Below are 13452 nucleotides of genomic sequence, written 5' to 3' on the forward strand. Positions count from 1 at the left end.
ACTACACAGGTTGGTAGCGTGTTGAGCAGCCAGGCTTATCTCAAGAGGGGTCAATGTGAGTTGTAGGGGAGTAACACAGAGATTCACAGTGGCAAGTGTTCAAATAAACTTACATGCAAGGTTTCTTGATTAAACAATTATTAATGTATTTAACAGTCCGTTTGGGTAAGCCTTCTTCAGAGGGGGGGCAATATAATAGTAACACACAAATACACTCCAAAATACACACTCTTAGTTTCTCTAAATCAGCAAATACCCATTTCGGATGGCACACAGACAATTCCTACACCATCAGGTGACAGACAATTAGGACACTGTCGACATTAATATATCACTTTTGCATTTAGAGCAATACTTAGGAGTTATGTCAAAGAAAAGGGTTATTAGAACACAACAAGAGATCAGACAAATATTCTGAAGCAGGCAGGTAATTTTGGTAACCCCCAATGCAATCAAGTCAGCCCCTTCCTGGAAGGAAGACAAAACACAATGTCAGAGGGAAGAAGAGTCATTCAAGGAGCCAGGCCAGGTCAAAGTCAATTAGACAAAAGTCTAGGTGGTCTGAAGCAATTCTTGCAGGTAGGCTTCATCAACTCCCAACCTATCCCTTTTCTTACCAGATAATGCATATTTTTGTTGCAGGAGTTTTAATTTCAATTCAAGATTGTTTCTGTTTCTCCCCCTCTTTTCTCTTTCTTGAAGTCCAGTTAATCAATTCTCCCCCAATAGTAGATTTGAAAGCATTCCATACCACCAGATCTGCAGAATTCAAATTCTCCCCAAAGAAGTTGTCAATAAAAACATTCAGCTCTTCACACACCTTCTCATCCTTTAGAATGAATGTCTTTAGTCTCCATTTATCTCTGCTCAAGGAACCCATTTTCCTATCAATATTCAAGTTTACCAAAGCATGGTCTGAAAGACACCTCTCACCTATATCAACACCCATAATATCAATCAACGTGTCAGTCACCAACATATAATCCAATCTTGAGTAAGAATCGCAAACTGGAGAATAGAACGCAAATTCCTTATCCTTGGGATGTAATAGTCTCCAACTATCCACTAAATCAAACGTATCTAAAAAACTGTTAAAAACACCATTCAATTTTGAACCTGAAAATCCACATTTTGACAATCTATCAAAAGAAGCATCCAAAACACCACCTAAAACAATCTTGTCACCCTTCATGGTTTTTAAACAATCTGTTAAAGTGTTAAAAAACCAATACCATTTGTACAAGGGCTATATATAGATCCCAATGTCAAAAGCTTTCCTTCATATAAGACATCAACCAAAATAAATCGTCCCTCATCATCCATAACAACATTCTCAACTTTCATGCCTAGGGTTTTCCGAAATAGCAGTCCCACTCCTCTTGATCTTCCTGTGTAACAATTCAACAGAACTTTCATATATTTTGAAGTGCCATAAAAAGTACTTGGTTGTTCCGTCAAATGAGTCTTCTGTAAGAAGATGACATCTGCCTTTTACCTTTTCAATTTGAGCATTATAGACGTTCCCTTCTTTGGACAATTCATCCCTTTAACATTCCAAGTGACAAAATGTAGTGACCCCATCATCTACAAATTAATGATCAATCAGAATATCCATTTCCTACATACAGTGTTGAATCCTAAAATCAATCCTGCTCCCATGACCAAGAGTAAAGTGAAGCAAAAAAAATATATAAGTAACCCCTTACCCCAAAAATACACAAAACATACAACTCCAAATCATCTTGAATATTGTCCAAGATGAGGACAAATAAATGAAAGTAAACATATAACCTATTGCTACTAAACTACAACCGTCAGAACCCAAGCCCAACCCAAACATAATCACAATACTTCTCCCTTTAACAACAATCTACATAATTTCCATGTACCTCCTACTCAATATTTCAAAAACCATGACATTGAATCTAAACATATCACATTTCTTAACCCAGTCAATTAGTGATACACATACCCACCCCACCGGTAACAAACATTAGTCAAATCAAACAATCACCTATTTTTTAAATCAAAATTCAACATTGAATAAGTATGCTATATGCATAAAAGGTAACCCCCTCTAATATCAAAACAACATCACTTTAATCCAATAACTATTTGATTATTCCATCACAGATCAATAACAACTGAACCATTGACCAGTATGAGGAATGATCAAATAATCTTAGCTTATACTAGCAATTGGAGACCTAGCAATTGGAGACCTACACTAGAGACCTCCAACCTTCATATCACTATATTACCAAGATATCAAATAATAAAATGAATAATAATAAAACTAAACAACATCTCAAACATTGCGTAAGATCCTCCAGTTCATTATCAAGATTATAACATCCATCTGGAATGATAAATTCAACTATCCTAAATAAATAACTACATTTCGGTAATATAATTTCTAAAAACATCAAGATGCACATATTTCCAATTTAATATTATGAAGTTGTCAATCAGGAAAAGCGTTAACTGCAACAAATTTCAAAGATATATTGGCACAGTCTTTGAAATCTGAGTACAAAGTGGTTCGGGGACTGAGTCTAGCTGTGACTGAACATTGTCCCCGAGTGCCGTATTATAGCTGGAAAGAAGAGTGGTATTACTGTCAATACACACTTTGTAAGTGGCAGAGGTAGCCACTTTTTTCACTAGAGCAAACAGTGTTTTACTGTCCTTTTGATGAGTAGCTTCTGCGGCCGCTAAAGGGCTCCCTGCCTTTTTGTACGGGTGGTGGTAACCAACAGGGAATCAGGCTTAAGGGGACCATATATATATTTTTTCCCCACCGTGGGATTTAGCGCCCTGGTAAGTGATGGTGTGATTAATGAAAGTTGAATTATTTTGTATACAGACTGATGCAGTGGAATAAACCACCCTATAGAGAGTTTGTCTGCTAGCATTTCTTCCACAAAATCTAAATCTTCAGGGACATCTTGCGTCTGAATCTTAAAACGTTCTGCTTAAAAATACAGCAGATTATACAAGATTGGGTCATGAACAGGAGAAGGAGCCACATGTTGGTCATCATCCCGAGGCGAAGGAAGCAGAAATTTGTCGTCCTCATTCTAAAGATCAACACCTCGTCACCTTGATAATCTTGTAAAGGTTACCGGTTATCAGTGTTATCTGGATCTAAATAAAACACTTTCCCTGCAAGACCTTCACTGTGTGGTTGTAAATGGACTTAACGTAATTTAGAGTATTTAGAAGGAGGCTGTCCTTCTAAATCAATGTGTTTTTGTCTAACAGGATATTTTTCCCATAAAGGAAACAAAAGACGAGATTTTGTCCAAAGTTAGCTCAAATCCCACTTTTCTCCAAGTGCCTGTCCTAGGTGTATGTTTTAGAGGAAATCTAACCTCTTCACAGTCATGTGTTGGGTCAGAAAGCAAAGATAAGATGTGAAGGAGGGTGTTTCAACGGTTGTTTAGCAGAACTTGTCTTTTGTGTAGGAGGTTTCTTCGAAAGTTCAGGAGCGTGCGTTTTCGAAACATGGTCCGATGATTTTGTATGTGCAGCAGACATCACTTGACGTTTGGAGTATTTTGCTTACCTGTAACTCCTGTTCTCCAGCATTGGTGTCTTTCATGGATTCATATGCTTTGAATATTCCCCGCCAACAGGCTGGGAATCCTCACGAACATTTTACTATAGCTTATAATAGAACTTTTAGTCTCACTTTAGTAGCCCATCCATGTCCTTTTGGGTGCATACGTCCTCAGCCAATGGGACGTCGAGTGACTAGCTCCACCCAGGAGGCCATCTTCAGATTCCGACCCCATCAGAATGAGAGTTGGCTTAATGTAGCCTTGCTTCCTTAGGGGTGGTAGGTGGGTGCAAAAAACTCTTCTCCAGCATTGGATCTTTCATGGATTTGCATGCTTTGAACAAATTGCCACAGCAGTTAACAATTTGTAACAGGAAGTGTAAAGGGAGAAGGCATACCTTATTGACACAATTGTTGTCAGATGGCTCTTCCCAGCCTTGCTTCAGCTTCTCCTTGTCCCTCCATGCAGTAATGGTTGTCTAAGGTGTGCGGAACTGCCCAGTTTGCCACATGGCATATGTCCGACAAGAGAACCCTTGCCCACAGAGCTGCTGAAGACCCCACTGCCCTAGTGGAATCAGCACAAATGGGCCCTTTCAGTGGTCGCCTGGCCTGGGCGTGCACAGTGTAAATTGCGGTGGAAACCCATCTGGGAATACCATGCTATGAAAACGACTGACCTTTGTTAGCAGTGCCGAAATCCACAAACAGTTGAGATATTCATCATACGTTTTTGGTTCTATGTAGAACTTCAGGACTCGAAAGTCAAGCAAATGTAGAGCTTGCTCCGCTGGTGTGAACGGATGTGCCAAGAAAACCGGTAGGGTTACTTCAGTTTGCAGCTGGAAGTTGGACAACACCTTGGGAACAAACATAGGGTTTGTTTGTAAAAGGACTATTTTTCTCAAACCGTAGATACAGAGGTCTAATGGTTAGTGCATGTAGTTCTGCCACCCGTCGGAAGGACGCGATTGTGCCCTGGAAGACTGCTTTTCAAGTAGCATTATGTCTGCAGTGTTAGGCAAAGTTTGTATGCAGTACCCTTTGGGACCACTACACACAACTAGGACTACAGGTGTAAGCAAACCAACCTTTGTTTTGTACCAAAGGGGGGGGGGGGGGTTCTGGGACTCTCTGTACCAGCATGAACACAGCCCAATGACCTGTTCTTGGGTGAATAACCCCTGGGAGAGACTCTAAGTCTTTAGCTCACTGTCCCTTTCACAGAGAAGAAATGTCCCTGCATATTAGTCTTTGTCCTGCCCGGGCAGTCCAGCACCGACATGCTAGGCAATTCTCCTCTGAACAAGATTACCAACAGCAACCCATACACGTGTTTCAGCCTTGTTGGGCATCATCAGCGAGGTGAAGCTGTGCCTCTCCAAGAACAGTGCTCACATTAGACCTTTGTTCCCCTTTGATATGCAGGGAAATGTCTTTCTGGTGAACTCAAAGTATTTGCACAGTGTAAGAATACCTGTAGTCTTATGTTCTGATAATCTTTACCTTTTACTCCCCTTTGAAAAGTATTGAAGTATATGTGTGCGTTATGATATAACTGCCTCCTTCTAATGAATGTTTTATAACTGACTGATAAATTAATGAGTATTTATCCAAGAAACCTTGAGTGTGCGATTTGAACACCTGTGATTGTTGACCTCTGTGTAACATCATTACTGCTCATATTCCCTTTTTTGAGCTAAGCCTGGCTGCTCAGCCCCACTACCAAAACTGTGTAGTATAGACTTATACCATAGGTTGGTTTGCTTACACCTGTAGTCATAGTTGTGTGTAGTGTTCCCAGAGGGTACTGCATACAAACTTTGCCGAACACTTCCCCCACAGGGATAAAAGGTGTTACCAGAGAGCACAGAACGAGCAAGACGGATACGACAAGCAGCACGATGGGAGATGGGACGACTACAAGAAAGTGGCAGTTCAAGAGAAAGAAAAAGGCGGTGGGAGGCGATAGTGCGGCAAGGAGAGAATCAACCTTGCCCTTTTCACCACAGACCCGTGGAACCTTCATTAGGCAGGAATCTGAGACCGCATACAATAGAGCAAGTGTCCTGCGGCAGATGTCAACGGCACACAGGGAAAGCCATTGCTGATAAGGCGGAGCAGAGGAGACTCCCACGCCCGTGGTACCTGCCTTGACTCCAGAGAAGCCCAAAGCCAGGCGGTAAAATGTAGCCAGTGAGTCGAGGGGATAATCGATAAAAGCCGGGATGTGTTGAGTGCAATTCTCAGAGTGGCAAGAAAGAATCTATTTCATTGAACTGTGATTGAATGGTTAAAAAAGGTAGTTAAGGTGAGACCAGCTGAAGAAGGAAACCGGCACCACGTGGGTGCTAACTCGAGAAGCACTGGTGACTCCCCGATAGAAATGAACTACCAAACATACATGAGGGTCGAGCAAAAGCCCCGTACAATCAAAAGACTGATCTGTAAGTTGGCTAAAAGAAAGGGAAGTGAATATCGCAGTGAGAGGAAACCTGGGAAACAAATCTCAGGAGGGGCAGAGTCTAGAGCCCCAAGAAAGTGTGTTTTTGCAACTGTTTATTAAGATTTGTAGAATCCAACTGAGAAGAGTCAGCACAGAAGAGGGGGACCTCGATGTGAGGCCATCACCCTATTTCAACTGAGGAGTTCGATTGACAGAGGTCAGCCCAGAAGTGGGGGATCCAGTGGTGAACTCATGACCCAGCAAATATTGGGAATGAACTTTCTTTGTTAAAGGAACTTTTTTTGCTGTTTAAACTCATCAGACCCGAAGTCAAGAGACTCTCGGAGGAAACGGGACTTGACCCTTCACGGTGCTGAGACCTACTATTGGAACTGTCATCTCATGCTGGAAAAGTCTGATACTGTACTGTGCTCGTCCAACTCCACCTTAACCCGTGCTCAAAACGTGGGGAAGGGAGAACCAGGCTACCGCCTCCTTATTTATCATTTGAGAACACTTATTTCTTTCTTGAAACGTATCCCACATTCTTTCTTTGATGAGCGTTCAGAATGGACAATAGGTTTTCAGAGTATAGGCCTTTTTGTTTGACACGACACCACTAGGACTGCCTTATTCTTCATTTGATGGATGACACCTGTCCCCATCTTAGACTTTGGTTTAGATTAGGCGTTTTTCCAACCTGCACAGCATTTTCATTGCTCAATAAACACCCTTGAACTGTGATCACTTGTGTCCATCTTACTTTCTTACTTGTCACCATGAGTTCCTCACAGTAGGGAGGGGGGGAGATGAAGTCTCAAGATACCCTATCTGGGAGGATGGTATAAAGGTGTTAAGGGGGGGGTGCGGCGGGGGGGGAATACCGCGTCTCACCAGCGGATGTCCCAACCCCACTCCCTGAGGGCACCTCACCCAGGTGATCCTTCACACTTGTCCACCCCCAGGAACTGGATCCAAAAGCGATGGCCATGTCCTGGCCACCTGGATGACAAGTCCCCGGGGACTAGCTAGTGAGACACACTCTGGTTTCTCACAACTTGTATGTCGCAATCATTTGCAGGATTTTGTGTATGACTGGTGTGGGGGAAAAGGCATAGGCGAACATTCCTTCCTACGACATTGCAAATGCGTCGCCTAGCGAATGGTGGTGCAGAGACCTGCTCACTAACAACAAGCATTTTTTTGTTCTCCCATGTGGCAAACAAATCGATGGTTGGTGTTCCCCACTGGTTGAAGATTTGTTGGTGCTTCCTGTCTGCTAGTTGCCATTCGTGTCGTGTCAGGTCGTTGGCTCTGCTGATTTGATCTGCAGTTTAGTTTTCCTTTCCTGGAAGGAAAAATGCTTGCAGATGCATGGTGTTTTCGATGGCCCAGTGCCATAACTGTTGGGCTTCCCTGGAAAGGGCCCTTGATCTTGTGTTTTCACACGTAATACACTGTGGGCGGATTGCCTGTGAACACTCGTACCACTTTCCCTTTGAGCACTGGTTGGAATGAGCAAAGGGTGCGTTACTGCCTTGAGCTCCAGTATGTTGATGTGGAGTTGTGTCTCAGTCGCGGATCAATGGCATTTTACTGATAACTGGTTTGCATGCGTGGCGAATCCTGTAGGTGAGGCATCTGTGATGCGATTAGAATTTACTGGAATGGAGGATCCTTGAACGTGACTCCTTTGGTGATGTGGACTGGTGTGAGCCACCACCGCAAGCTATCCGTGTAACCTGGTTACTGTTATCTAACACTGATCTGCTTGGAATTCTTTTAGCGGTCTCATTTGCAACCTGCAGTGTTGGGTTAGGGCAATGCAGGAAGACATGGTTACAAAGAGCTGCATGACAGTCCCGACTGTGATCCTGGCTCCCAGGATAAAATTCATGACCAGGTGGGGAATGGATGCTGCGCACCTGACCCTCTGTGTTGAACTGTGCCCCTAGGGACACTAGCTTGTTCGATGGCATGAAGCAGGATAATGCAAAGCTGAGGCATAAGAGGGGGGTCGGACACCTGCTGTATCGCTGTTTCTGCTGCTAGGCGCGAGGGAGCTTGTACTAACAAATCGTCGAGATATGGATACACAAGATATCCTTTTCTTCTAAACGGTGTGGCTATTGGGGCTCGGCATTTTGTGAATATTCTTGGGGCAGAGCAAAGACCAAATGGGAGGACTTTGGATTGATAGCGATTTGTGCCCACGGCAAATCTTAATTTTCTGTGGCTTTTTGCGAATTCGAAAATATGCATCTTTGAGGTCTAGTGACGCCAGGAGGTTGCCCTCCTTTATTGACTTTAATTCTGCCAGGGTGACCTTTTAGAGTTTTTGTTTGACATATTTGTTCAGACTTCTTAGGTCCAGAATTGGTCTCCATGAGTCGTCTGGTTTTTTTATTACGAAGAATCGTAGTTTGGGAATATGAGGTTCTCCTATGGTACCCTTTGCCGCCTCAGTTTGTTGCCAAGGAACGACCGGAGGCTACTCTGAAGGGGGGGAAAAGTGCATCTCATTTTTAGCGTGGGAAGCGATCTTGCTGTATCTTTATCCGCTTTCATGGCTTTATGGGCATCGTGAATTTAGGTACCAAACAATTGGTTTCCCTCACAAGACATGACTAATTCCTTTAACTGAAAATCTGCCCTGAAATCTGTGCATTTTAACCATGCCAGTCTTCATAGCACAACGCCATTATTATCTTTTTTTAAACCCAGTCTCCGCTATATCGACTGCTATGTTGATTACATGATTGGAGGCACCTTCCCCTTCTCGCAGGATATCTAGGACCTGCTTTCTTTTATCTTCTTACAAGTAGTCTAATATCAGAGCCATCCGGTTCCACATCTCACAGTTGTAGCGGGAGTATTGCCAGTGAATTTCCTGCTTTTACTGCTATGGCTCCTATGGATAGAATTTTCTTGGCAAATAAGACAAGTTTCCTGCGGTCATTGTCAGGCGGAACTGCGCATTTTAGTCCTTGTGTATTTATTTGTTTGCTTGTTAGGCATTTATACAATAGGAATATACGATTTCAATGCACCCACAGGGCAGGGAGGGAGGGTGGGAAATACATTACAAAACAATATTAAGAGCAGAGGGAGAAGATGAAGGACAAACCTACTATGCCGTGTGAGTGCAGAAAGGAGTGGGGAAGTGGGGAGAAAAGTGCTGGGGGTCCGAACTAGTGGTTAATCCATGGACGAAGTGCTAGGAATGTGCTAGGAATTAGATTTACTGCACGTTGCCCATAAAACCACCAAGTCGGGGGTAGTTGGGATGCAAGTCATTTTGGGGACACCTCCGGTGCTTTAGACTATTTTTCTCTAGGCAACCTTTTCATTCAGATTCTGAGAAGGGTTTCTTCATGATCAACAGTCCTTCTTCCCAAACATTGTCTAGACTGGGAGTTTGACATTACCGCCTTTCTCCGCTTGTGCATTAAATCAAACGGGAAACAATCTTTTTAGTGCTCCGATGGAACCAGGCCAAATTCTTCACAAGCCTTTTGGACTGCATTGTGGAATGCAGTTATATCATCAGGTGGAGCTGATGTGCCCTTTCCTCAGTGTCTTGGTTTAGACCCAAGTCTAGGTCCTCCCAGTTGGCTGGTGATTTTGAGGTAGAAGTGTCAGTGTCCCTGTTGCCTCCCTCGTCGTGCGTAGTAGAGGACTGTAGTTCTTCTGGACTGTAAGGAGAATATTGTGGTTTTGGAGAAGACCCTTGTTTTTTAGTTGGAGAAGACCCTCCTGATCTAGTGGAGCTGTGCCATTAAGTTTCCCCTCAAAGGCTTGATAGGCGGCCTTTGCAATGAGGTTGTACGCCTTTATTAACTCATGGTTCATTAAGTTGGCCGCTTGCTGTTGTATCAGAACTGCAAGATTCTCCTGAAGGGACTGGTGCGTTATCAGATGCCTGTGGTTGGCCGATTGGCAACCTAGTATCCAGTTGCTGAAGTAGAGACTGGAGAGTAGATAAAACTTGTATTGATAACAAGGACTGTGGGTTAAGTAAAGGTTCTGTTGGCCTTAAAGGGGAGCCCAGGACTGCTGGTGTCGCTTCCATACATTCTTGCAATCCAGATTTCACAGTATCTTCCCCTGGCGAAAACTGGTTTTCCTCAGGTGACTGGGGCAAGTACCCCTGTTCAAAGTCAGAATCAATATGGTGCTCCAGTATCTGGCCTTGAAGAATTTACAAGATTGGAGACAGGGCCAGGCCCTTAGACGCTATTAGGTGATCAGAGTCTCCCTCTGGTTGAGGCGAAGATGGGCAACTTTCAGTGATTATGGTCTGGTTGTTTACGATATTTGAGTGCAGGTGGCTGACTGGTATTTTGAGGACTATTGGGTTTTGTACAGGGACAGTGTCTCCAATTTGTTCTTTCTGGCATGGGTCTGCCTCCAGACCTGTGTTTGTGTCATATATTTTCTAATTTCCCTTCATTTTTCCTGATTGACATTTTCTGAGTCCCCGCGGACGATGACGCGTCAATGTCCTTTTCTTCCCCCCACACCCCGTTGAGGCACAGACAGGAGAGGTGTTGGCGACTTTCCATGTAATGTTGATGCCGCCATCAATGTTGTTTGGACTTCCGTGGACGGTACTGTCGAGGGAGCAGCTGATGCTGCAGTCGAGGCCTTTGAAGGCATGAATTACGTTGACTGGTGTGTAGGCGAAATAGTCATCGATTATTTTGCATGTTTTGCTGTCTACAAGGTTGGCGACAACGGTTTGATGATCGTCGACTGTGATGAAACAGACAACGATGCTTTAACAGTCGTCAAATATGAGTGGGTTGCGACATAATGGCCCTGCCGTCGACGGTTTCTGGGCAGCGGGGGATCGTCGCGCTGGATGACGGAGCGTTTCCTGTGAACTCTGTTGTAATTCTCGATCGACGGATCTCTCATCTGCAAGGTTGTCGACTGACACATTTTTCTGTTTTTCCTTCATTTTTCTTTTTAAAAGTAGCAGCAGAAGAAGACATTATATCCTCTGACCTGGCGCTTTTATGAGTTTTTGGCCTGTTTTTTGGCATTCAGCCTCTGAAGGGGGCCGGGGGTACCTGTCCTCATTCAACCAAAGGGCTAGTCTCCCTTTTCTAACCTTGAGGATTGTTGTGCTAAATGTCGCACACATTTCACAATCCTCCTGGATGCGATTTGGATATAGAAAATAAATGCATTCAGAATGCTCGTCTCCCTCCTATACATTTTGAATTCCACATGACTGGCCTGCTTTGAAAAGAGCTCTATGCTTTTCTTCCATATTTGAAAGGTAAAAGAACAACTGTTTTTGATGGAAGGTTTTCTGAGTTTTGAAGGAAATATCTTGGTTTCTGGCCCAATTTCTCCAGGAGAGAAAACTTTGAGGACTCCTCAGCATGACGTGTGGTTAGAATCTGAAGATGGCCTCTGAGGTGGGGCTCGTCATTCAAAGTCCTATTGCGATAGGCAGAATTCCCCGTAAAAGGGCATGGATGGGATACTGAAGTGAGCCTAAAAGTTCCATTTTAAGCGATAATAAAATGTTACCAAGGATTCCCAGCCTTTCGGCGGGGAATATTCAAAGCATGTCAATCCATGAAAGATCCAGTGCCTGGAGAAGTTTGAGTGCCATCGTGTCGCACACGTGGTGTGGGTGCAGAGGACTGTTGAGGTAGATGCACCAGAGGCGAGTTTGTTTACCGCGTGGCCATATTTAGATGATTTTGTTGTCGACTGGCTGGTGGTTGTGTGCTTATCACGTGAGTGAACATGTGTGTGCGAAATTCTGTGATTCATTACACACACCTTACACAGTATTGGAAAAACGCATATTTTGAACTTTTTGTAAAATCTGGATCATGACACGTATGGTCTTATTCTGGCAATGGGATGGCACCACAGGTTACAGGTCTTTGCATCGAAAAATGTTTCAACAAAACGTTTTCCATCGCATTTCAGCCAACGATAAAATGTGCATCGAATGCATTTTATTATTTTTTGTGGGGGGTCCCCCACAAACCCGTTTTGACCCTGTAAAAACACACCCCCAAACAAAATTAACCCTTTACCACACACAAATATGCATTTGATGCATATTTTTTCCATTGGTTGGAATTCGATGGACAAAGTTTTGTTGAAACATTTTTCGATGAAAGGTCTGCATACCAGCACCACAGAGGTTGTCAGTAGAAGTGTACATAATCAGTGATTTTTAACAAAACTGTTTTTCGGGTACTGTATTGTGGAGATATGCTATTACTGCATGCTAAGCCGGACCTGCAAACCTTAAAACGACAGTGTGTAAGTGGGTGAATAAGATACACCTCTGCATTAAGCTTTTAGTTTCACAGCGAAAAGAAGGTTACAGTATGTAGTGTTAAATCCAAGACATACCAATGAGTCAGGGGGAAGAGGGACAAGAAGTACAAACTCAGTCACAGTTGGTACATTCAGGTATGTCCGTGTACATTTACACATCACAAACTTGCACCCGATTACGAAGAACCCAAACCGTTCATCTCCCATCATCCCATAATCCCATCACATTTTTGTTCTACACATACCTTTCTGAACTTTATCACAGAGCAAAAAGATCTCGTCCCCACCTTGACAGCTACCAGAGTTCTTGTTGACTCTGCAAATCTTCAGTTCAGCTGTGTTTGGAGCACCTGTTGGGGGGTATAAATAACTATGTGACTGGAGGACTGTGCAACTACATGAGTCTGCAGTTGCTTTTTGGCTTTTGTTAGAAATAGATTTCAAATGATTTTCGGCTACTGGGAAACTTGACAACTTAAATCCTTTATAGTGGCTGCAACCATCCGCTTTCAGTCCTGGGGCTCATCCATCCAGCCCACCACAAATGTAATACTCAAATGACAGTTAATAAATGACATCTGGAGAATGTATTGTTGGTTTTCAATTCTGATCCCCTAAAGCCTGATGCACTTTATTTGCATTCCAACACTTTTATCTTGCTTGTTATTTCCCTTTAACTACTTTGAATGGGGCAGACAACAATATTTCTATATCAGTGCTGACACAGCAAATTGCAGCATTTTTTTTTCTAGTTACCTTACCCAGAGATATAAAAAATATAAAGAGAAAAAAGGAAGCTTGGAGTCACAGCTTTTTTGTTATTTATCATATAGGAATGTCAAGATTGTATGCAGTACCCTTTGGGTACACTTCAACCCTGACCCCACAGGCAATAGGAACCCAACCTTTGGTATAAGTCTGTACTACACAGGTTGGTAGTGTGGTTGAGTAGCAAGGCTCATCTCAAGAGGGGTCAATGTGAGCTGTAGGCGAGTTACACAGAGATTCACAGTGACAAGTATTGAAATAAACTCTTACACACAAGGTTTCTTGAGTAAACAATTTACCAGTCAGTAAGCCTTCAGAAGGGAACAATGTAAAAACACACAAATACACTCCAAAAATGCAC

At 43.2% G+C, this 13452-nt stretch overlaps 1 protein-coding gene across 2 annotated transcripts in view; it reads right to left on the reverse strand.

Moving 5' to 3' along the window:
• Window positions 1-13452, reverse strand: part of RELA (RELA proto-oncogene, NF-kB subunit) — a 507042-nt gene that overhangs the window by 223650 nt on the left and 269940 nt on the right. For both annotated transcript variants that reach the window (XM_069644816.1, XM_069644817.1), the window contains exon 8: window positions 12569-12673. In XM_069644816.1, coding sequence (XP_069500917.1) covers window positions 12569-12673 — 105 coding nt within the window. The remainder of the gene's footprint in view (window positions 1-12568; window positions 12674-13452) is intronic.

The sequence above is a fragment of the Ambystoma mexicanum genome, chromosome 2p (assembly GCF_040938575.1).
Source record: "Ambystoma mexicanum isolate Mex_15411 chromosome 2p, UKY_AmexF1_1, whole genome shotgun sequence".
In the NCBI taxonomy this organism is placed as follows: Eukaryota; Metazoa; Chordata; class Amphibia; order Caudata; family Ambystomatidae; genus Ambystoma; species Ambystoma mexicanum.